This window comes from Bos grunniens, chromosome 7 (genome assembly GCF_055505025.1).
Source record: "Bos grunniens cultivar Pamir isolate PY7600 chromosome 7, Bosgru_T2T1.0, whole genome shotgun sequence".
Classification (NCBI taxonomy): Eukaryota; Metazoa; Chordata; class Mammalia; order Artiodactyla; family Bovidae; genus Bos; species Bos grunniens.
Genome location: NC_141171.1, coordinates 62,228,752 through 62,252,095, shown reverse-complemented (window position 1 = coordinate 62,252,095; position 23,344 = coordinate 62,228,752). Strand labels below are relative to the sequence as shown.

General features: G+C 51.9%; 2 protein-coding genes and 1 long non-coding RNA gene across 23 annotated transcripts in view; 1 reads left to right on the top strand and 2 right to left on the bottom strand.

Moving 5' to 3' along the window:
* The window catches only part of TNIP1 (TNFAIP3 interacting protein 1), a 51,695-nt gene extending 38,537 nt beyond the window's left edge, over positions 1 to 13,158 (top strand). For 8 of the 20 annotated variants that reach the window (XM_086412483.1, XM_086412488.1, XM_086412497.1 and 5 more), the window contains 10 exons: positions 615 to 704; positions 2,348 to 2,413; positions 2,575 to 2,706; positions 4,987 to 5,115; positions 7,534 to 7,662; positions 9,015 to 9,140; positions 9,676 to 9,741; positions 10,389 to 10,580; positions 11,363 to 11,453; positions 12,662 to 13,158. In XM_086412483.1, the coding sequence (XP_086268609.1) occupies positions 615 to 704; positions 2,348 to 2,413; positions 2,575 to 2,706; positions 4,987 to 5,115; positions 7,534 to 7,662; positions 9,015 to 9,140; positions 9,676 to 9,741; positions 10,389 to 10,580; positions 11,363 to 11,453; positions 12,662 to 12,696 (1,056 nt within the window). In that variant the 3' untranslated portion in view covers positions 12,697 to 13,158. Of the gene's footprint in view, positions 1 to 614; positions 705 to 2,347; positions 2,414 to 2,574; positions 2,707 to 4,986; positions 5,116 to 7,533; positions 7,663 to 9,014; positions 9,141 to 9,675; positions 9,742 to 10,388; positions 10,581 to 11,362; positions 11,454 to 12,606 lie in introns of all 20 variants that reach the window. The other 12 variants (XM_086412495.1, XM_086412501.1, XM_086412499.1 and 9 more) reach the window with 3 other exon arrangements.
* Positions 2,907 to 10,358, bottom strand: LOC147369697 (uncharacterized). 2 transcript variants are annotated; one of them, XR_015167758.1, is made up of 4 exons: positions 10,219 to 10,358; positions 9,775 to 9,877; positions 9,240 to 9,342; positions 3,048 to 3,186 (listed from the first exon to the last, which is right to left on the bottom strand). It is a non-coding gene; the product is annotated as an uncharacterized LOC147369697 (long non-coding RNA). The 2 variants fall into 2 exon arrangements; XR_015167757.1 differs by lacking the exon at positions 10,219 to 10,358 and having other exon boundaries at positions 2,907 to 3,186; positions 9,775 to 10,062.
* Positions 13,159 to 13,704: 546 nt separating the features above from the next.
* On the bottom strand, positions 13,705 to 21,874 carry GPX3 (glutathione peroxidase 3). The gene is made up of 5 exons (XM_086412503.1): positions 21,724 to 21,874; positions 17,046 to 17,199; positions 15,716 to 15,833; positions 15,170 to 15,269; positions 13,705 to 14,746 (listed from the first exon to the last, which is right to left on the bottom strand). Exons 1-5 carry the CDS (start codon positions 21,808 to 21,810, stop codon positions 14,525 to 14,527), a joined length of 681 nt encoding a protein of 226 aa, XP_086268629.1. The 5' UTR covers positions 21,811 to 21,874; the 3' UTR covers positions 13,705 to 14,524.
* Between the last annotated feature and the right edge of the window lie 1,470 nt (positions 21,875 to 23,344).

The following is a 23,344-nucleotide window of genomic DNA, read 5'->3' as shown; positions in this document are numbered from 1 at the left end:
ATAGTGTCACAAGTTGCTCCATACTCACCTTATATTTTCTCTGCCCCAGCCATGACGTTAACCACTTCTCCAAGGAGCCCTGTTTCTTTTTGTTGGAGAATGCTATTTAGAAACCAAGATCTGTGCTCATTGTTACCTGAGTGACACTGCTTTAGGCCCTCAGAGGCCAGAGCAAGGAAATACATGTACTGATCACACATGCACACGTGTCATTACTTGTATATTTTTAAATAAAACATTTAAAAAATAAACACTTTATAAAGTATTTTTAAAAATAGTTAACTCTTGCCTTCAGAGGACTTTTGGCTGATGCGTGGAGGAGGGGAGGGCAGCTGGCAGTGCCATAGAGATAGAGCCTGAACAGGGAAAGAAGTGTCTGTGGGGAGGGGGGTGGGGTAAAAAGGGCCTCGGAGCCACTGAGGATTGGGGAAGGGGAATAATGGTCTGTGTGGATGTAAGAGGCTCAGTTATGGCTGGGACTGGTGGGTGAGAGGGTAGAGGGGCAGGAGACAGGAGGCTGGGTCTCAGGGGTGAGTAGCCTTGGAGGAGCACTGAGTGGGCGAGAGAATTGCTGTGTGAGGCTCTGCTGCAGGCCCCTCTGTGTTCCTCCTCAGGCTGGTGTGACGACAAGTAAAATCCCAGAGGTGGGGGCCCTGGGTGCGGCTGAGAAGAAGGTGAGGATGCTGGAGCAGCAGCGCACAGAGGTAAGTGGCTGGAGGGGGTGGTGGGGGTCAGGGAAGATCCTTTCCCCCTTCCAGGGCCAGCAGGACAAAGGCCCTTCCTGGCCCCTGGCTCTGACTGGTCTCTGTGATGAGCTGTCATGGTGACCACTGAACCATCTGCCCAAGGATGAGACATGCTGCCTTGCCCTGGGCTCTTGTCTCCTGATCAGTCCCCCTGCCCATAGGAGTCGCTCTGAGGACATGGCATTCAGGGCATGGCCTATCATTGTTGAAGGGGGCTTAGTTTAGAAAGGCTCCCATGGTGAACCTTGAGTGGTGGCGAGAGGTTGTGATAGGAGGCAAGTGCAGCATCAGGAATGGGGAGCCTGTCACCTGTCACCATGCAGCTGGTTCAGGAAGGGTCTGTCACAGAAGGAGAGACCCCTTACCTGCTTGTAGCACTGCTCCCAATCAGCCGAGAGTCTCCAGAAATGGAGGCTCTTCCCTTGTGTCTCATGCGTGTTCTGCCCTGATGTTTCTGGCCCAGAGGTGGGAGCCTGATCTTCTCCGTTGACTGAGCCTCTCCTTTCCACGCAGTTCAGGCCCTTGTCTCAATCCCTGGGCCTCTCTGCCCTCCCTTGTCCTCCAGCACATTTGAAAGTTAGGCTCCACTGGTCTTTTGTTTAGGCACATATTCATTTTAGTTTTCTTTCTGTATTGCTGTAAGATATATATATTTTTTATTACAAAGATAATATAAAAAAAATACTCATTATGAAAAGATGGAGTGTCTCACCTCCTGGAAATGACCACAGTTGATAACAGTTCTTTGCATATTCCTGAATTTTGTCTGTGTACTTACTGATGTATGATGTTTTTAAAAATGATATCAAAATACCACATTGCAGATTGCTTTTTTCCTTTCTTAAAATTAGCTGTATCTTTGAGGGTATTTATTATATTTATATATAAAAGTATACTCTGTGATTCTCTAATTCTGAGTACTTTTTATCATATTTTAATGTTTTTGGAATTGGAAAGGATGCCCTTTCCATTGTTTTATTAATTTAATGATGGATTGTTTTCCTTCACTGAAGAATTGTTGATATATCAAAATTATGGCAAGTAATTAGTGTCATCTCAGAACATAGGCAATGTATCAGGCACCCAGCTTTCTGAGTAGCTGTGCTGTGCTCCATTTTCTGTTTAATTCTACCATTTCCTTAGCCTACTTCCCATGCTCAGGTTTGCCTCGATCTTTTTTTTTGGCAATATAAATGCTGTTGAGATGATCACTAATACACATATTTTTTACACACTTGTGCAAGTGCTTCTCTTGGCTACCTCTTTCAGAGTGGAATTATGTGGCTAAAGAGAACTTGAAGTTAATACATAGTCCCGAATTGCCCTCTGCATGGGTGTGGGTCCCATCATTCTATACCAGAATTATGTACTGTTTCTGTGTCTTGGTGTTAGTCTTGCTTTCCTGGTGAGGGTAAAATGCGGCAGTTGATAAAGCTGACTCACTTTGAGGAAAAGTTGTGAGAAGCACAGGATCAAGGCAGCGTGTGGACCCACCACCCACACACGCTGCACGATGTGCCTGCAAAGCTGGTGGTGGTGGCGTTGGCTCTCTTTGGTCCTCCTCTGCTAATCTCCTGATAACCCCAGTCTCTCCCCCACAGCTGCTGGAAGTGAACAAGCAATGGGACCAGCATTTCCGGTCCATGAAGCAGCAGTACGAGCAGAAGGTATTGTGAGGGTGATGGGAACTCCAGGCCGCACCCCTGCTTCTCCACTGGTCTCTCAGGGCATCCTCAGCGCCACGCATGCTGCTGCCTCGCCACAGCCTTGGTCTGTATGTGTCCACCCTGGCCCTCACACACTCCCTCTCTCCTGCCTCTGCTCCCAGATCACGGAGTTGCGACAGAAGCTGGCGGACCTGCAGAAGCAGGTGACCGACCTGGAGGCTGAGCGGGAGCAGAAGCAGCGCGACTTTGACCGCAAGCTGCTCCTGGCCAAGTCCAAGATAGAAATGGAGGAGGCAAGTATGACTGTGGGTCTCGCAAACTCAGCTCCAGAGGCCTGCTCTCCTCCCCATCAGCCAGGAGCTGGGGGTGGGGGTTGGGAGACCCAGTTCCCTCTCTGACTCTGGTACTCAAGGACTGTGTGGCCTGAGGCAAAAGCGCTTTCCTGAGCTCTGCCTCAGTTTCCCATCTGAAAATTGAGATTGGATTAGGTATGTTTTTCATTTTTTTCTTTTTTCATACGGAGAGCTTTTTGTTAAAGTCTCATGGTCTAGGGAACTGTACAGGGAAGCACAAAACGTGAAAAGATTCCCCAGGCCTGCTAGTACACTCGATGGGGGTGGGTGCCGTGGAACCTGCACAGTGGTGATGGCTGTTGTCGGGGAGGGGCTCCAGCATTAGAGCTTCCTTTAGTCCTTCATCCGGTCACTATTCAACAGCGATGCGCCAGGCGCAGCTGGGTAAACGGAGTCAGCAGTGAACGGCCAACCCCGCCCCTGGGGGAAGAGACATAGAACATCTAATTACAGAAGTGAATGAGTAAACGTGTGTTAAGTACAACACAGAAGGTACAGGGAGAGAACATGAAGGGAGATCAGGTTCATTCGGGGGGTGTGTGCTGGGGAGCAGAAACAGTCCCCTGAAGAAGGAGCATCTGACCCGTGTGTGTGTGACTGACACCAGCCAAGGCCTTGATCCTAGGGCATCTTCAAGAGGAAAGGCCATTTGACACCCAGGCTCCTTGGAGATTTTGTATCACCATGTTTTCAACTTCATGAGAACTAGGCAGAGGCTGCTTTTGCCTGACTTAGAAATGGCCATTTCCAACATGGTTTGCATTTCAGAGTTCTCTCCCATCAGCAGGGGCCTTCTCCAAGCAGTCAGCCTGCCCTGGTGACCGCCCTGTCCCTGGGGATGTGTGTTATGGGGGACACTGCCAGTCTTTTCTCATGAGAGCACAGTCACAGCTGGGGCAGTCGGCCTGGCCCTGGCTCCCGTCAGTGGGTGGGCTAAGTTCCTGGCATCTGATGCTCTTCCTGGTCAGCTGGGGGAAAGGTGGAATTTTCAGAACAAAGCTTCTGTGGCCCTGTGGATAGGGACACGGGGCCATACAGGCCATGTGGACCCAGAGCCTCTTACATGGGAGCCTGTAACAATTCTCACAAGACCCAGCCAAGGCTGCTCTCTGTCACTGCCGGCTGAAAGCATCTCACCAGCTAGTTTGTAGAATATTGGCATGTTCACACAACAGTTACAGTTGGGCGTTTCCCCAGACCATCTCTCCTTACCACCCCACCCCCAATTCCAGGCCCTCCCCAGTGGTCATCACTGTTTCCACTTTGGTGTATTTTTCCAGGCCTCTTAGTACACATAAACACAGAGAAATAGTTTCATGTGGGTACGCCTGGCCTTTGCTCCATACTGCCCTCTTCTATTTTAAACCCTCCCCTTGGCTTGCAAGGGGACAAAGAACACCAGAATTAGGAGACCTGGATTCTTGTCTAGCTCTAGCTCAGTGTAGTCTTGGGTAAGTCCCCTCTGGATAGTCCTATAAAGGAGCTAGGACTTGCTCTCTGAGGGCCTTTCCAGCTGTGACTGTTTGTGGTAAAGAACCTGGATTGTTCCATAGTATGTATGGAAGCAGGGCTTCTACCTTAAAGCCTTCCCTGGTTTCTTTTCGGCAGGAGTGTTCTTTCTTTAACCTCACAGAACTTTATTTCTCTGTGGAGGACGCCTTTCTGCCTCATGCTGTGTTTATCTCTTTGAGGGTCTTTTCTCCACTAGACTTAGAGACTGTAAGAGCTGAGAGGTCCTTTGGAGACTCTGAATCACATCACTTTCTGTGCGTTGTGGAAGACCCCTGTGTGAGCCTGGTAGAAACTGTGGCTTTTCTCTCTATAAATTGAAGTCAAAATTTTGCACTCAGTGTGGGGGCTCATGGACCTCCTGAAGCCCATCTGTGACTCCTATTATGAACCCCTTATCCATGGTGGATAGATGAGCTTAGACCAGAGAAGGCTGTGACAATGCCCAAGGGTTCACCTCGCTGTTGGAGGAGGTAGTGATGGAACCCGGGGCCTTCCACTCAACTGGGCTGCTCTATCCTTGAGGACAGGACCATGTGGACATTACTACTCTCACGGGGGTGTCTTGCACAGGGCTTGTGCATGAGCATCGTGGGGCTGTGGAGTGAGAGCGAGGGAGGGAGGTGCGGTCACCCGGGGACGAGGCAGGCAGTCAGGGGGTCCGGGCCTCCTGCAGAGGCTCCCTGCTCACCAGCCCTGTGTCCCCTGCAGACCGACAGGGAGCATCTGACAGCAGAGGCCAAGGAGCTGCGCCAGAAGGTCAAGTACCTGCAGGACCAGCTGAGCCCACTCACCCGGCAGCGGGAGTACCAGGAAAAGGAGATCCAGCGGCTCAACAAGGTGGGTGCAGCCAAGGTCCGGGGGTGGGCAGGGCTTCCCGGAGCCCTGCTGCAGAGTCCACCCCATGGCCGGTACCCTCAATCCTCAGCTCAGGAGGGGTGACTCCTGGGTCAGGGTAAGGGTGCTGAGGGCCTAGGTGCTGCCCCAGGGTTTCTACTGCCTCTGCCCCGCTCCCCGCATGCTGAGTGCCCTGCTGGATGAGCTGGGCAGGCCCTGGGATGTGCTTACTGCTCACACAGTGCACTCACTCATCGTTCAGGTTTAGCTCTAACACTGCTTCCCAGGAAGGCCTTCCCGAGTCTCCTTCGAGTTTCCCTGTTCTATAGCTAAAGCCTTTGGAGTTTCTCTGTTCTATAGCTAAAGCACCAGCAGCTTCTTTCAAACCCTTCTGGCATTTTCTTGTGATTACTTACTGACAGCCACCCTCCTATCCAGTGTTGGGAGGTGTGCGTCTTCACCAGGGCACATACCCCCAGCACCTGGCACCAAACATGTGTTCAGGAAAAACTCACTGAAGGGAGTGAGCTCTGGCCTGAGTTCCTACCCTCGAGAAGGGGGATCCAGGGAGATGTGGCCTGGGGCAGGGGTTGGGCTAGGGCTAGGGGAGCCCAGGTAAAGGGATCCCTCTGCTCTGAGCCAAGGTGAGGGGCAGTGGCCTGGGCTGGGGGATGGTTCTAGTCCCAGTTATAGCCCCTGTAACCTATCCGAGTCTCAGTTTTGCCATCTGAACCCTGGCTGGAATCATGCTAGCCCTGTCCACCTTCTAGTGCAGGAGTTAAAGGAGTGAGCTGATGGAGAGGCTTTGAAAGGAAACTTTCTCGAAGGCTCAGATTTTCCTCCTGTTCTGTCTGCCTGCTCTTTCTGCTCACAGTAGACTCTGTTGTGAGTTTGTATTCACTGGGTCTCAGCCCTGCTGGGGTGACTCTGCTTGGTTTTGGTGTTGGATAAGCATTGATGATGCCAAGTGTGGGGCTTTGGGACTTGTTCTCATTAAAAAGAATGATCTAGCCCAAGCTGGGGGACTTGGGGCTCTAAATCCAGGCAGAATGTTATATGTGGTGCTGGTTGTAGAGATGACCCAGGCAGGATCACTGCCCTCCAGGTTTTTGTGCTGTAGCTGGGGACAGAAACTTGTAAGGATGACTAACGCAAGGCTCTCCCTGTCCCTGGACCTCAGTCTGCTCATCTGAAAAATGGGACAGATGGAGGAGGAGGTGCAGTCATAGCCTTCCCTCGAGCATTCTGAATTTACGCTTTAAATACATGTACGTGAATTTTATTTTCTTTGCCTGCATGTCTTAGTTGCAGCATGTGGGATCTTTAGTTGTGGCATATGAACTCTGAGTTGCAGCATGTGGGATCTAGTTTCCTGACTAGGGATCGAACCCATGCCCCCTGCATTGGGAGCTTGGAGTCTTGGCTGCTGGACCAGGAAAGTCCCTTGAATTTACTCCTAGCTCTGCAATTTCCTCTTGTTTCTGGGGGGAGTCAAGGAGACAAAGAGGGGCCTGAGTCCAAGTTGGGCAAGGTTTCCCCAGGGTCCAGGGAGGCGCTGTGAGCAGTGCTGTCACATGGCCAACAGAGGCCCTGCTGTCCAGGGCGCTAAAGTCTAGCTTGTGATGAGGATGGCCAGTCTTGAGAGGTGTTCCAAAGTTCTCAAGCAACATGTTAACAGGGTGGAAGGAGAAAACCAGTTAATGCATAACTTTCAAGAGAATGTGAGCACACTGTTTATGCAAGGAAAAGTATTCTGTGAAGGTAGTAAAACAGGGCTTTTACAAAAAAACCTCAAAATATTATTTGGTGATGTTTCAGCCCATTTTCAGGGTTGGAAAGGTAAAATATTAGTTACATCAAAATTAAAATCCAGGCTAATCTAACTACAGAAGACTTGGGGATGGAGGAATTGGCTTGGTGGGAATGGGTTATGGAAGCTGGAGAATCTCTGGGCAGGTCCAGGAGATTGAGCTTCTTCCCCTAAAGGACTTCGTGTTCTTTCTAGGTCTGGGTGCTAAGAATTGAGCCACTTAACCACAGGGAAAGAGAGATTTCTCCCTTCTACATAAAGACCACAGTTTAGGCTGCTGGTTAAGAGCACATACTGGCTTTGAATACCTGCTTTGCCACTTACTAGCTGTCTGACTTTGGACAAATCCCTTCAAGTCTCTGAACCTCAGTTTTCACATCCATGAAATGAGGGTGAAGGTCACAATTTTTCTTCATAGGACTATGGAGAGGATTCAGTAAAATGATGTGTGTATAGTGTTCATCTATAAGATGGCATTTATTAAATAGTGGTGGTTATTATTATTATCCTTATCATGATCGGGGTCTTTCAGTGGGGCCTGACCCTTTCAATGGGACCTGACTTCCCAGGGCTTCTGCTGATGGGCCCATCTCCTTTCTTCCTGATTCCAGGCCCTGGAGGAAGCACTGAGCATTCAGGCCTCCCCGTCCTCTCCAACAGCATTCGGGAGCCCAGAAGGAGCTGGAGGCCTGCTAAGGAAACAGGAGCTGCTCACGCAGAACGAATTGCTGAAACAGCAGGTGAGGTTGAGCGGAACGGGTTTGGTAGGTGGTGCCCAGTTGGAGTTGGGGAGTTGGAGAATCCCTGAGGGCCTAGGACGGACCTTGAGTCATGCAAGCTGTGATCTGCAGTCCCCTGTCTGGCCATTGGCCAGGACTCCTGTCTGGTATAGGCTTATCCTTACCAGCAGTGTATCCCTATCTAGGTCATTCCTCTACCACTGTCATGATTGAAACATTTCTATGCCCCAGCTCTGCTATTATTTCCCCAATATTTTGAAAGCAAAATTTTTTAAATTTATGTTTTAAAAATGAACTGTTACTGGACTATATTTGATTTACTATATTCTGTTAATTTCTGTTGTACAGAAAAGTGAATCAGTTATACATACACATATATCCACTCTTTTTCAGGTTCTTTTCCCATATAGGTCATTGTGTAGTATTGAGTAGAGTTCCCTGTGCTGTACAGTAGATCCTTATTAGTTATCTCTTTATGTACAGTAGTGTGTGTGTCATGAAAGCATATGTTTAAATAAACTCAATAAATATATTTAAAAGGGAACTTTAGATTTCTCCTGCAAATGGGAAAACCATTTTTTATTTGTCATAATTAGAAAGTAACTATAAGCAATCAATACAGTAAAGGCAAAACTGTGTTGTTAAACTTTAGCTAGATACTTCTGCCTGATCATGGCTTTGTGCTTGAGTCCTCTGTCCCTTTATTTAAGGGAAATTAATACTAATTAATACTAAAGAACGTTGAGAAGGCTTTGGTTCTCGCACATGCTTCTGTGCTATTTGCTGTCGTGCTTCGGATCCTTCTAAAGCGTCCCGAGCCTGGTCAGCTTCTCACTGATGTGCAGTGAGGATGTGACACTGCAGAGACAGGGCCCCACACGCCCCTGCCCTGCCAGGGCGCCAGCTCCTACCCCAGAGCCTCGGGAGAGGTTTGTAGGCCCCCTGCTCTTGGCACCAGGAGGCCTGAACTCCACTCCTCCACTCAGACTGTTTCTGTGGCCTCCACCTCTCTATGGGTCTTGGCAGAATGGAAGGATGGGACTAGTTTTGATGGCCGTTGACCAGTTTTGTGTTTTTTAGCCATGGATCCTTTTTTCAAATAAAGCCCTAGGTTGAAGCCCAAAATATAAGATCGAGGGACCCAGAACTATACTCTGTTTGTAGTTGGGGTTGGGGCCAGAGGTACACCTTTTCCTGTCCCCATAGGCATTTTCAAGACAGGGTAAAACCAGCTCTGATGTCTGACTCCTATCAGAGGCCCAGGATTCTGGGTCTGAGCAGGTCTGAGCCCCCACTCAGAGCTGTCCCTCCTCCCTCACCCCCTCCTCCCTTCCCCTCCACCTCCCCTCTAGGTGAAGATCTTTGAGGAGGACTTCCAGAGGGAGCGTAGTGACCGGGAGCGCATGAATGAAGAGAAGGAAGAGCTGAAGAAGCAGGTGGAGAAACTGCAAGCCCAGGTCACCCTGTCCCATGCCCAGGTGAGAAGAGTGGGACCCAGAAGAGGGCAGCTGGCTGTGCCCATGGGGAGGGTGCATGGGTTGGAGGGCCCTGGCGACTCTGGCTGGCAGGACACTCACCGATTCTCCTTCCAGCTCTGCTGATACATTTCTGTGGCCCTCAGAAAGTCCTCTCCCTTCTCAACTTCTCCTAGCCCTGATTTTCCACAATCAGTTTTGATGCCTGTAAAGAGCATAAGTAGGAATTAGCTCTGAGCCATGCACTCTTTGCCACACTGAAGCTAAAAGGTGTGAATGCCGAAGCACAGCAGCGGTGAGGCTCCTGCCGCCGTCCTGACCTGTGTTCAGACTACCCATGGTGAGCAGGCCTCACCCGCGGTCCCTGTCCTGGGCCGCGCTCTGCCCCCTAGGGCCCTTTCCCACCACTGGGCCAGGCAGGACGACCCAGAGTGGCGGCCTCATGCGTTGGCCAGTCCACCCTGCTTAGGCCCTGGATCCAGGCCTGGCCAGGAAGCACCTCTGCTGACAGACTTCTCTCCCTCCCTCTTTCTCTCAGCTAAAAGCCTTCAAAGATGAGGAAAAGGCGAAAGATGCCCTGAGACAGCAGAAGAGGAAAGCAAAGGTGAGCAGGCTTGAGGGAGGAGGCAGTACTTACGCATTTTACCTCCTTCAGGGAGCCGCAGTCTGACACGGGAGGCATTGGTTGCTCAGGTGTCCAGCTAACGAGGCCCCAGGTGGCACAGTGGGGAAGAATCTGTCTGCCAATGCAGGAGACACAAGAGACTCGGGATCGATCCCTGGGTCAGGAAGATCCCCTGGAGAAGGAAATGGCAACCTGATCCAGTATTCTTGCCTGGAAAATTCCGTGGACAGAGGAGGCTGGGCCACAGTCCATGGGGTCACAAAAAGTCGGACATGATTGAGTGACTGAGCACACACACACCCAGCAAATGACAGAATGAATTATGAGCTCGACTACACGTTAGGTCCTCTGTCCCTTTATTTAGGGCGTGGTGCTAAGTGCTTTACAAACAAAACAAAAAACGCAGCTAGAGCATTTAGAACAGTATATGGCAGAGAACAAGTGCTCAGGGCATACCAGCTGTCATGATAGGTGATATTCTGGGCCCATGTGTAGCCTTCCATGGCCACGTGCCAGTCTTCAGAGAGCTGAGACTCTTAAGTGGAGAATGGGAGATGGGATGAATGTCACTGAGGTGACCCATGCAGCCTGCCACAGACCAGAGCCAGATGCCACCTTTCTTGCAGACCTCGGCAGACCGCTACCACCTGGAGCCACACCCGGAGCACCTCTGCGGGGCCTGCCCCTATGCCTACCCACCCATGCCCCCCATTGGGCCACCCCCTGGCTTTGAGGACTGGTCCCAGATCCGCTACCCACCACCCCCCACGGCCATGGAGCACCCGCCCCCACTTCCCAACTCACGCCTCTTCCGTCTGGTGAGTCTGTGCCTCCTCCCTCACTCCAGGACACACACACAGGCCAGCCAGACACATGCCAAGGGCAAGGTCAACAGAGAGGGTCAGAAGCTGCATCCTTGGCCCCTTGAGAACAGACTGATGTGCAGCCTGCCATCCCCGGGGCAGGACCTTCCAGTTCAGGGTTGCTCAAGGGCCCCAGTATGGGACAGAAAAGGCTGGGTAAGGAAGCAGGGCCAGCAGGAGGGCTCTCTCCTGCCAGCCAGGCCAGAAGTTTGACCTTTTTCATGACCTCCACATGTCAGCAGGTATAAAGTCTTCACCATGCTTTCTCTCCCTTCGCTTTTTCTTCTCTTTTCCTTCTCAGTTTACCTTTTCTGTTTTCCTCCTTTTTTTTCCTTATCATTCTGTCTCCAGAGTTGCTGACTGCTTTCTCATTCTCTGCAGTGCCCCTGCCACAGCCCCTCAGGCATCCCTCCCTCAACCTGGTCAGTGCCAGCTGCCCCCTATCCCATGCACTTCTCCCCCATGACCATTCCTTACATGCATCTTTAAACCCTGGAGTGTACTGTGGGACTGTAGAGCCTTGGATTCAAATCAAAGCTTGACCACTTGCCAAGATGGATGACCTTTGACAAGGTACTCCACCCCTTTGAGCCTCAGTTTGCCAACCTGTAAAATGGAGTTGGTAACCTGGGTTGTTGTAAGGATTCAGTTACAGTTGATTAATATGAACTTAGTACTATTCTGGCACAGTAGCTGCTACTATGGTTATTGATTACTAAGCACCAGTTTTGTTGCAGCCAGAATACACGTGGCGGCTGCCCTGTGGAGGGGTACGTAATCAGAGCTCCCAAGTGATGGACTTACCTACTGCCAGGCCTACGGAACCAGGTAAGTGTGACTCCTGGTAATGGGTCTTGATTTATAAAAAGATAATTTTTTAATCTGCCAGGATTGTCCCAGTTTGGGGGCAGTCTTGCTACCTGCTGATCTCAGTGGAGGAGAGGCCCAAGTTTCTCCAATAGTGTTGTGATGAAAGGGGTGGTGACTGCATCATGAAGGAGTTGAAACCATTCCTTCCATTGATTATAGTTTAATGTTCTAAGTGCCATGCTCTGTGTAAGATGCTGGGGAGGCCAAGACAAGTGCAAAGGCCTTGGTGGGAGGGAGTGAAGAACTGTGGCTGACTTGAGGATCGACAGAAGTCTGGCTTGGCTAGAGCCAGGAACAAGATGGAAAAGGGAGGCAGGCAAGGCAAGGTCAGCAAGGTTGGTAGGTCCCACCACAAGGGCCTTGTAAGCCCCAGCAGGAGGGCTGGTCTTTATCCTAAGGATAGCCTGCAGGCCTTGGACATTTTAAAATGGTCTGTTTGCTGGTTGCCAAAGGACTCTGGGCCCTTAGTCTCTCCCTTGCTTTCTGTGAGGCTTTCTTGGGATCTTGCCTGTGGGGGCTTCTGGGAATAGAATCGCAACTAGTGGGAGCCATGGGGAGGCCAAGTCCATCTCAGCACAAAGGGGAGTTTTCTAAAGGTCGCAGCTGTGCAGAAATGGAGCCTGCCATGCCTGGTGGTCGAGGGCCCCCCTGCAATAGTGTGGGCAGAGGCTGCAGGGCAACTCGGAGGGAGTGTGGTTTGGAGGATCTCGTGGTTGGGAGGAGGAGGCGTTGAGCTGATCAGTCACTTTCTCATGTTTTCCCGTGGAGCCCTAGGGGTTCTGTGGAGCCATAGGAGTCTGTTTTGATGAGGGCAGAGGGTGGCCAAATGGACAGGACTGTCCCTTCTCCCAGAACTACTCCATTTCTGGGATCTGGAACCAGACTGACTGGGTGCCAACACTTCCTAGACCTGGGACCTTGAGCAAGTTTTTAAAAACTCCCCTGTGCCCCATTTCTCTCCCCCATAAAGGGGTAATAATCTGCCTGCTTCCCAGGTCTGGGCAAGGATTGAATGACAAATGTACTTAAGGTGCTTCGACCATGGCCTGGCACTCATTAACACCCAACAACCCTGGTTTTTTCCCCACTCTCACTGTATTTGTTCCCATAGGACTTTGAAACCTACTGTACCACCTCATCTTTAAGTCCTAAATTTGTTTATTTAGAGTCCACCAAAAATGACCGTGAAGGACCTCAGTGAAACCAGTCCCTTGGCTCCACCTCGTCTCACAGAGCCAGCTGACTTCAGATGACTGGAAAGCTAGAGGCCACAGGCTCTGTGTGGCCAGAGCTGCAGCCACTCGGGAGGCTGAGATGGATGGCCAGCTTGAGCCCTGGCCCAAACCTGGACGGTCTGCAAACTGGAGAGGCTCCATCCAGAAGGCGTCCATCTGGGCCTCTCCTTTGGAGTGACTGGGAAAAGCCTACTACTGTGCCCTCAAGTGGAGAGAGGTGCCATCGGCCTGGACCTGCCATCCTCTGCGGACACTGCTGGCAGATGCCGATCTCCAGTTGAGAGACGCCCATCGGCCGAGGGGCCCCAGCCTGGAGCCGCCAGGCCCTCAGCTGGAGCCTTGTGGTGTGGAGGCCTGGACTGGGGTGGCTCTTGATCCCTGGACAGCTGTTTGCACGAATCTTGGACATAAATCCAAGCTAGAGATGAGCATTTTGTGACCGGATTTCTTTTATGCCCTGGCTAATGTGCTCCTCCTTGTCAACCAGAGTGCTGCTTTCCTGGCCCCCCTTCCCTCTGTGCCCTTTGCCTCCCAGACGCAACCCCCCATCCGCCCCCACAAGAGCACCACCATTACTCTGGCCAGGTATCCCCTGGGATCCTGCTCAGAGCTTCTATGAGGGTGGAGCATCCAGGAGCTGGGGGTCAGGTGACCTGAGTTTACACTCCAGTCCTGCCCCTCACTTGTCAGGAGACACTGGGCAAGGCCTGGCCCTTCCGTGAGCCTTAGTTTCCTCATCTGTCAAATGGAACAGCTCATCTCAGTGCTAGCTGCCTTAGAGAGAACTGTGGGGTGACCGTAGATGTGAGCTGGTTTTATAGACTCCAGATGCTGAGTGAGGCAGCAGAGCAGGCCTAGGTGGAAACCAAAAAGCAAGGACCTGAAGCCCTCAGTTCATTCCTTCCTCCCACCTCCAGCTTTCCTGCCCCCGTGCTGGGGCAGCCCCATGGAAGAAGCATGACAGTAGGCTCAGCTGCTGCAGAAAGGCCTTTACTAGGCAGACAGGGATGAGTCTCATGCCAGTGGGTCAGGGTGAGGGGAGAGGACACACCCCCCGAGGGAGTGGGGTGGCATCCCTGGCCGGGGGCCTCAGCCTGAATGCACTAAAGGCTGGCCCCTCAGACAGGCTCAAGGGAGGCCCGCCCACGCGGGCTTCGGGCCCCTCCTTCATGGCGATGCCGCCCCCTGACACGGGGAACGTGGCCCCTGCTCTCACCTGCCTTGGCGACTCTCAGGGAACGCTGTGGGGGTGGTGGGGTGGGGGGCAGGGGAGGGCCCTCAGGAAGGAGCGAGGCTGTGTGGTGGAGAAGGAGGGAGTCAGGCAGTGCGGCGGACCCAGAAACTTCCAGGCACTTCTGGGTGGTGTTTGGAGGCAGTAAGAGATGCCAGCCCGGTAGGGTGAGGTCCTGGTTAAAGCAGAACAATTGAATCTAGAGCTGGTTTTTCAGTTTGGACTCAGCTGAAAGTGGATGGTTATCACTGGAACAGAGAACTGGAAGGAAAGGGAAGTTCCTCTCTGGCATTCTTCACGGCACACAGCTGTTGCCACATATACACTTGTGCAGGTTGACACATGTGGCCCTGTACTCATGTGTACACACGCCTGTAGGCATGTGTGCAAACGCCCATGTGCAGAGCAGTACGGACACAAACGTTCATCTCAGGCTGGAGCCTTGTGTAACAGTAAAGGGTCTAGCATGGGAGTGTGGCGTAGTTGGAGAAATGGGTTCCTTCCTGAACAGAGTCCTCCCTAGCCCGTGTGGTGGACTTGGGGGGAGGGGTGGTGGGCCTCAGTTACTTCCCCTTGGCCTCCCAGACCGCCCGCCGCCGCATGTAGGTCAGGATGTCCATCTTGACAGAGTTGACCGTGGTGCGGTGGTACCAGCGCATGATGGGGATGCCGTCTGGCCCCACCAGGAACTTCTCAAAGTTCCACCGGATGTCATGGACCTTCATGGGTTCCCAGAAAAGGCGGTCAGGTGAGCCTAGGAGCTCCGAGGTAGGAGGACAGGAGTTCTGGAGCACAGACGAGAGAAGTGTCAACTCTGCCTGGGGCCCTTCCCACCCTCTTATCCCTCCTCCTTCCCAAGACTTCTCGGGGGAAGGAGAATAGCCGGGCATTGAGAAAAGAGCACCAGGTTGGGAGTTAGAAAACTGAATCCCAGCACCAACTTTGGTTCTAGCAGATTGTGAGACCCTAAGCTTGTCCCTTCTGGGGCCTATCTGTAAAATGAGTTGGTGAGCCCCTAGGGTCTACAAAGCCCTCTAGTTGGAATAATAATCAGATGCCAGGAAACTCCGCAAGAGCCCAGGAACAAAGGAGGGTGGCACGGGCCTAGTCTACGTGGCCTGGGGCCAGGAGCGCCTGCAGCCCCGTCTGGAGCCAGCATCAGCCAGGGAGAGAGGCTCTTCAGGAATGTGGCTTGGCTGTGTACTCACCTTCAGGAACGTGTAGAACTTCTGCTCTTTCTCCCCATTCACATCGCCTTTCTCAAACAGTTGGAAATTGGGGGTGAAGCCCCCACCTGGTCGAACATACCTAAGAGGAATATTTTTGTGTGGGTCCCAGATACATGGGCTCAGAAATAAGACGAGGGGACAGAACTGGGGAAGGGGGGTTGGGAATCTGGATTTTATGCTATAATGGGCAGTGGGAGCCAGTGACTGTTAAATGGGCACAGGTATAATGTGGGTCAGCAGTCTTCCTTCAATTTGGTAACTGCTCAATAACCGCTGCCCTCAACCTGTCCTTCCCTTACCCCAACATGGCTGACAGCCACCATCCCTGACCCTGTCTCTCTCCTGGTACCTCTTCCACTTGTTCCACTAAACAGAGTTCCTGGAAGGAGAGAGTAGTTCTTGGTGGCTGATAAATATCCATCGTGAGTAGGGGCCAGCATAAAAGATGCCTGGAGCCTGGGCTGGGGCACAGGGTGGGAGGGATGTGTTAGAGGAGCTTTCTCAGGACACTGAGTCAGCACTCACTTGAGGGTGGCTAGGATCTCCGAGTTCTCTCCTGGTTCTTGTTTTCCAAATTGGTTGCAGGGGAAGCCCAGAATGACCAGACCAAATGGTTCAAGCTCTTCCTGCAGTGCATTCAGTTCTGGAACAGGGAGAGAGCAGAGATGGAGATAGCCCTGGTGAGGAGTCCCACCTCCTGTGTACCATCCACCTCCCCACCCCATTGTATAGCTGAAATCACTGAGGCCTGATGGGAAGGGACTTGCCCAAGATAATTCATTGAGTGTGGCATTGCTGGCATTCAAGCCCCATCCTATGGAGTCCAACCTAGATGGGTTGGAGGTCTGGGGGAGAAGAGAGCAATGTGCTTTCTCAAATTAGTAAACAGACACCCACTGCCTAAACCCACCACCTGGGCCTGTAGGCTGTGGGCTCCTTCAGGACTCTCAGGACTGAGTTTCCTGGAGTGAGAACCATCCATCCCTGGGCAGAAGGCAGATGACTTCCCTGGGGTGGGATCGAGCCCTCACACCCCTCCTATACTTTGGGTATTCAGGGGCCCAGGGGAAAGCCTGGCCCAGCTCTCACTCCTCTCGGTGCCTCCTGGTCTCTTGTGCAGCATCCATGGTCAGCCCACCTCTTGCCCAAATGCACTGTGCTCTATTCCAAGGGCTACATGGAAGCATTCTAGACAGAGCACTCACTACCCACTGGGCCATCCAGTTCACTGTCATTGCACTTCCAGGAATCTGCCCATGACTCTCAGGCAGAACATTCTAAGTTAGATTGTCCTTGCCTCCCTCCCACACCCCCAAAGCATTTTCTGGTGGGTGTTGTCAGATGCCTTTGGCTTGCCTGTGCCCTGGCTTTTGACTCTGACCCAGCTAAGGAGAAAGAAGTAGGGGGTACCAGGGATCATGAAACCTGGTTCTGTCACTAACACACAAACTCTGGGGATTCAGGCCAGGGGCCAAGAGAAGCACTGAGGCAGATGGGCTGAGGACAGGGGAGAATTTCTCAGCAAGAGGAAGCTACTGTTTCTTACTCCAATGAAAGGAAGTTCCAGGCACAAACCCAGTCTCCTCCATCCTTCTTCTTTTAGGGCAATTGAGATACCCAGGGATGAAGGACAACTGAGAATCTTCTAGAACGTGTTTATAGGGGATCAGACCTCAGGTTATATAATTATTTTCACAGAACCACAGAACACAGTAGGATTCAGGTACAGGGTTTGAAATCTCATGATGACCATCACCCCCATTCTCCTTGCACCAGAAAAGCTCCTGTGATTGGAATGTGCCCAACTGGCAAAAACATCCCCAAACACATCAGGGGAAGAGCAGGTGGCTCTTACCAACGTACTGGCCCGTCAGGCCTCAGTAGCTGGCCACGTTGACGAAGAGGATGTATTTGCCAGCGTACTGCTTAAAGGGGATGTACTCCTCCCCATCGATGGTGAGGGCCCCGTACTCATAGATGGTGCCACCCACACCAGCGTGGCAGTCCGTCTGCAAGAAAAGACCAGCACCAGGGAGCGGTTAGAGCCTGAAGGGAACTTGGACTCCACCATTTTCAAGATACCAGGGAGTGGCGGAACACATTTGCCCACGTGGTCTTGACTTGCCCAAGAATTCAAACTGGACTAGAACTGAAGTCTCCTAATGCATTGCACAAGATAATAATATTAAAAGCATTGAACAAGCTGGTGAGTGCTATGGAAACTTGGAGAAATAACTATGGTCATTACTTCTGCATCACTTGTCAGTTTAGACAGCCACCAGGCAGGCTGTGAGGGAGACTACCGCCATGCCGGTGTTACTGGATGGGATGGTGGAGACTGGAAGCTGTTAGAATAACGCAGGCAAGTGGTGATGAGAGCCAGAAGTAGACCGTCGTGAAGGAAGAGCTGAACAGAAACAAGGAAACGACAGTGTGGAAAATGGTGATTCAGACGTTTCCAATCTGGAGAACTGGAAAGCTGAGGCTGTTGTTCAAAAATAGGGAAGTAGGATAGGGGCCAGAAATGGGGCCAGGCCTGCTGGGAGGATTAAATGGGATGGTCAGGATAAAGCCCAGTGCCTGGCATAGATCCGATGTTCCCTGCATTGAGCAGTGTGACAACAACCTTGAGGCCTTCCTCTTTGCCCAACTGTTGCTCCACAGTCCGCCTCCAGACTAGTAGAGTCAGTGAACAATGGGCTGTGAGTTGGGGAACCAGCTCTGCCTCTAACTCCCTGTGTGGTCTTGGACTTGTCCTTTCTCTTCTCTGGGCCTCAGTTTCCTCATTTATAAAGTGAGAACCTTGAACTGGACCAGCTGTTCTGAACCACGATGGCTTGACAGCATTGCTTTCGGTGGGAGAAGAGGGAATGGATTACTGCCAGCAAGTGGGATGTGGAATTTACACCCACCCCACCCCCAACTCTATCCTCATCTCATCTCTACCATTTTTTGATGCAGACTACAAAAATCTGGGTTTAGTCTTGAGAGAGCATCATGGCATCACTACCACAATTAGCAGGTGGGCTGGCAGTCCTGGCCTGGACATCTGAGGAGAGGCAGGAAGACAATAAACAAACTGAATGCAAGCTAGCATTATAGACCAGAGGCAGGTGGTTGGAGTTAAGAGAAGCAGATTCACGCACTCTGTTCTGGCCAGTCCTGGAAGACTTGCTGTTAAGGTGAGGTGCACCTGGGCCCAGCCGAGTGAAGAGAGCCGTCTGGGCTGGCAGGGCGTAGCCCTGGGTGGGTGTAAGAAAGCTACTCTGTCTTGGAGACTCCGTAGGCCTGTGAGCTGGGGGAGCTGGACTCCTTCCACATGGTCATTCCCTGACTGCTGCAAGTGTTCTTGGCTCTGGTACGAATTCCCTGCTTCACGTGAGTCTAATATTCCGTGCCCCGTGACTTCTGGTGGGTGCCAGAGACAGGCCTGAGACCTAAGCTTGACATTCCTCCAGCCCCTGGGTCTCAGCTCCAGCTCAGCTCCAGCTCCAAGTGCAAACAGCCAGGACACAACAAACACACCCTAGCCAGGCCTCCTGCCTGCCTCTCTACTCCACCCTGGCCGAAAAACAAACTGTGAAATGGGGAGGAAAAAAAAAAGCCAAGAAGTTGTCTAAATAAGGGAAGCTTGAAAACAGCAGGAGGATCAGCTTTTAAGCCCATTTTCAGGGTGGGGTGGGGCAAGGGGAATCTCCTCTCATTAGATTTGAGTCTTGCTGGCTGTGTGTCCCTGAGCAAGTCACTTTCAATCTGAGTTTCCATCTGTTGATGGGCGAAGGAAAAACCACCTGTCTCCCAAAATGGCTGTGGGAATTTGCTAGTAGATTAAAACCATCTTGAAAGCCCCTTGGAAAGAAACCCAGCCCCTGTCCCCTCATCAAGGGGTAGGGTAAAGGGCACTGACATTGCTGTGTTACTGTGAAGAAGACTGGAATGTTCCCCAGTCGGTATGAGGAAGCTGATGCACTGGGCAGAGTATTTGCAGGAAAAGGGACCTGTGACAAAACCTCCTGCTTTCTACTGGGCCTGCAACACTGGTGCTGTGGGTTCAGATGGAGAGGGGTCAGAGAGTGACAATGGTAGGGGAAAGAGCCACAGCCGGCTCTCAATACTAAGCATGCGCCCCACCTCCTTATAGGCCCCGCCCCTCCTCTTGTGGGTCCCTGAAGTCCCAGACCCCTGCACCTTAACCAGGAGGTCAGAGGAGATGGGGGTGGGGCGGGGGGGGGGGAAGTTACCTCAATCCTCCCACAATTGCACAAGACAGGAGAGTTCAGAGGGCTTGAGAGTGGGAGGGGAGACCCTGCCAGGACCCCGGCTGGCTTGCATTGCTGGTCCTGTGTCTCTCTCCTCACTCATCTTACCACTCCCAACAGTGTGAAGGTATGAGAGGAGAGCTGGACTGGGGGCAGGAGACCTGAGTTCTAGGCCTGGCCAGGCCTCCCATGCAACTACATGTGACTACTCCTGTCTCTTCTCTGGGGCTCTGGCTCCTTGATTATGAGATGGGGTCAGATTCAGGGCTGTCTAGAGGGCTCTTCAGCTCTGACTGTCAGCCAGTGCTTCATTCTATCTGCCTGATTTAGTCACCTAGAAACCAGCGGTTACTAGGAGCCCATGCACGTCAGCAGCTGTTATTCTTTCTAGCCTCTGTGAAGTCCTTTTGTAGGGGAAGGACAGGGAGCCTGGGCAGCCTTAAGATGGACTGGAGAGGTGACAGCGAGAAAAGGCTTTGTTCCCCAGCCCCTCCCTTTGAATTGAGTGGAGGCAAATATCCCTCTGGGGCTGTCACATCCTTTCCTCTACTTGCCCCTGGCCCCCTGCCTTGGCCCTGGAGCTGGGGGTAAGATAAGCAGTGATTGAGTCCTAGAAACGGAGGCTATGACATTTCAACCCTCTCAAGACCTGGGAGGAAAGATGGGGCAGGACCAGACTGTCATGGGCTAGCAGATCCTAGCGGGTGGCATCTGATATGATCACACCCCACTCTAAGGCTTTTCTAGACCATACCCATCCTGTTTTCTCTGAATCCATCTATTCCTCCCCAGAGTTCTACAGAGAACTCATGGCTATGATGAGCTATTCATGGGATCCATTTTTCTTACCTCCACCTTCTTGAAACAGGGCCCCATCTTCCCGTCTCTGCTTCTCCCCAAACTGAGGTTATAGGACTGACTCCATGATGCTGCCCTACCCATGGCCTGCCCTCACTTCAGTTCCACACCCTAATATCAAAACTCAGACCCATCCCTGCCCTGGAAAATACCTTCTGAATTGGAGGTTATGAACAAGACTGGATACAAAGCCAGAGGCTAGGAGGAAGTGGCCCCATAACCATCCAGTCTCTAGGCTGACTCCCAGGAGAGGCAGACTGATTAGAATTTAGGCTGACAGGACGGGATAGAAACAAGCAGAAGTAACCTTGCATTTTTAATGGGCTTCCTGAACAATAGATATGATTACGGAAATGGAATTGTGGAGTCATAAGACCTTAGAATGGAAGATTTGAGAAACACAGACGCACAAAGCTTCTTGATTTTATACAGGTGAGGGGTGTGTGCTGGTGTGTGTGCCAGTGTGTGTGCCAGTGTGTGTGTGTCGCTGTGTGTATGTATTGGGAGGCTGGAAACAAAATCTCTCTCTTTGGGTCTATGCCTGGCTCCTGACTCCCCACCCCGGGGAAGAGGAGAGGTCTAAGCATGTCAGGTCACCCCTGCTCCTGACCTCAGCATCCCCACTCTAACTAAGGACCACACGCTCTACTGAGGGTAGACTAAGGCTCAAGAGAATTCTGCCTCTCCTACGGAGCTGGCAGGCCAATAAGGGCTGTGGCTGGTGGGTACTGAGGCTGCCCCAAACAGGAAACCCTCCAGAGAATGGTGTGTGGATTTTGTAGCTTCTCCAAGCATCCCCTCTGAAGTCTTCAGCCTCTTTGTGCCCTGTGCTCTTACCTCCAGTGGATGGAGAAATTGAGGTCTGCAAAGGATGAGAGGTCTAGTCAGCGTCCTGGGCGTTCTTTGCTGCCAACCCAGAGCTCGTTCTGTCAGCCCCTTTTACCAGTATCCCAGCATCCTGCCTGCATTTATGCTTGGGCCATTTGAGCACCACACATTGCCTGCCAGTCTCCCTGGGAACTCTGCAGCCACCCAGACCCCGAGTCTCCACGCCATTTTCTGGGCCCCCCTCCCCCTTCAGGGTCCACTGGAAGGGAAGGGTCTCAGAAACAGACGGTGGTTTGGATGTAGCAAGGCGGCCCGGATGTAGCCGTGGGGGAAGAAAGTGTGAACTCTGGAGAGACAAACCTTCGTCCCTAATTCATTCCGCCCACCAGGAGCACCCAGGTCTCCAGCAGATGAAACTGCGAAGAGTCTGACGACAGTCTGAGTGCGCCAAAGACGGAGGCAACGGGAGTTAAGGGCGTCTCTCGCACCTAGGTTATCACCCTTCTAGAGGGAAGCCCTCACTGAGAGATGGTGACACCTGCGGGCTGTGTTCTTTCCCCTGGCCCCCCACCCCCGAGGCTCACTCACCTTCGACTTCTCCTGTCCCTGGCTCGGGGGAATGAAGCCGGCCAGGAGCAGGGAGAGAAGGCAGGATGCCCGGAAGAGCCGGGCCATGATGGGCTGGGGGCGCGTCTCGGCTCGCCGCAGACGCTGTCTGATCCCGGGCCACGGTCCGTCTGAGGTGTCATCTGCTCTCATCTACCTTTCAAGCCCTCAGCGATGACCAATCCGCGGCCGGGCCTGAGTCTTTGTAGCCAATTGCAAGGCGCCTGGCATTTCAGGGGCGGGCATGACTTCCCCTCCGCTTCCCCCGCTGGGCGACAGTGACATAAGCAAGTCTGGGCCGAGAGACGGGAGCCAGGTGCTTGTGAACGTGAGGCAGCCCCCTCTTCTTTCGACTCCAAAGTGCTGGAAGTGGCAAGCACCGTGTCCTCAGCCCAGCTAGAGAAAGGACTTTAAAAGGCACCGAAGAACTGATGGAACTTCCCTTGGTGTTCCCTGTTTCCTCCTGCCTCCAATCTGGTAGAAGGGATATCAAGGACTTAAAATGTCAGCAAGATCTGGAGTGAGACCTCCAGGAATATTTACTCTATGTAGGCTTAGTGCTTAAAAAGCAACGAGTTGACTGCTCTAGAATTTTTGAATGCAGCCCCGTTCCCTAGAAGAACATTGGGATTCCTCAGCTGGTTTGAGAGCAGAAAATACATTTATTCCCTCTGTAGTCTTGAACAAATTGCTTTCCCTCTCTGGGTCTCAGTTTCCCAGAACGGCATGATGGGATTGGTTGATGCTGTCTAAGGCCCTTCTTAGGCTAGATGCTGTCTAAGGCCCTTCTTAGGCTAAAAATAAGTGATGGACCTAGACCAGGAGTCCCTTGAGAGTAGGGACCATAATCACCAGCTGGCACAGGGTCTAGGACACATCAGGTGCTTAGTATTTGTGGCATTAGTCAACGGATTTGGGGGTTTCCCTGATAGTTCAGTGGTTTAAGGCTTCCCTGGTGGCTCAGATGGTAAAGAATCTGCCTGCAATTCGAGAGACTCGGGTTCGATCCTGGGTTGGGAAGATCCCCTGGAGAAGGAAATGGCAACAATCCAGTATTCTGACCTGGAAAATTCCATGGGCAGAGGAGCCTGGTGGGCCACAGTGCATGGGGTCGCAAAGAGTCAGACATGAGTAAGTGACTACAGTTTCTTTTTCAGTGGTTTAAACTCTGTGTGTCCAGTGCAGGGGGCGCAGGTTCAATCCCTGGTCAGGGAACTAAGATCCCACATGAAAAAAAAAATCAATGAATTTGTTTCTCTGCTTTGAGATGCTAATGACCAGGTCAGGCAGTTCAAGGTCCATGCATGATTCTATCCACAGACAGCGATATGTGTCGGAGTCAGTGCTTCACAAATCAGACTAAAAAAGTCATCTGAGAAGCTTTTCATACAGATACCTATGTCCCCTTTCAGAATCACTGCATTACAATCTCTAGGGGCAAAGGCTGAGATTCCACCTTCAGCCATGTTCCAGAGCTGACTCTGAAGCAGGTGATTCTGTGTCTTCTGATGGACAAGTGCCTTGAGATACTATGCCTTTATCATGATTTAAGATGGTATGATCCCCGTGGGAATTTGGAAGGGCTGTCTTGATCCCGCATTCT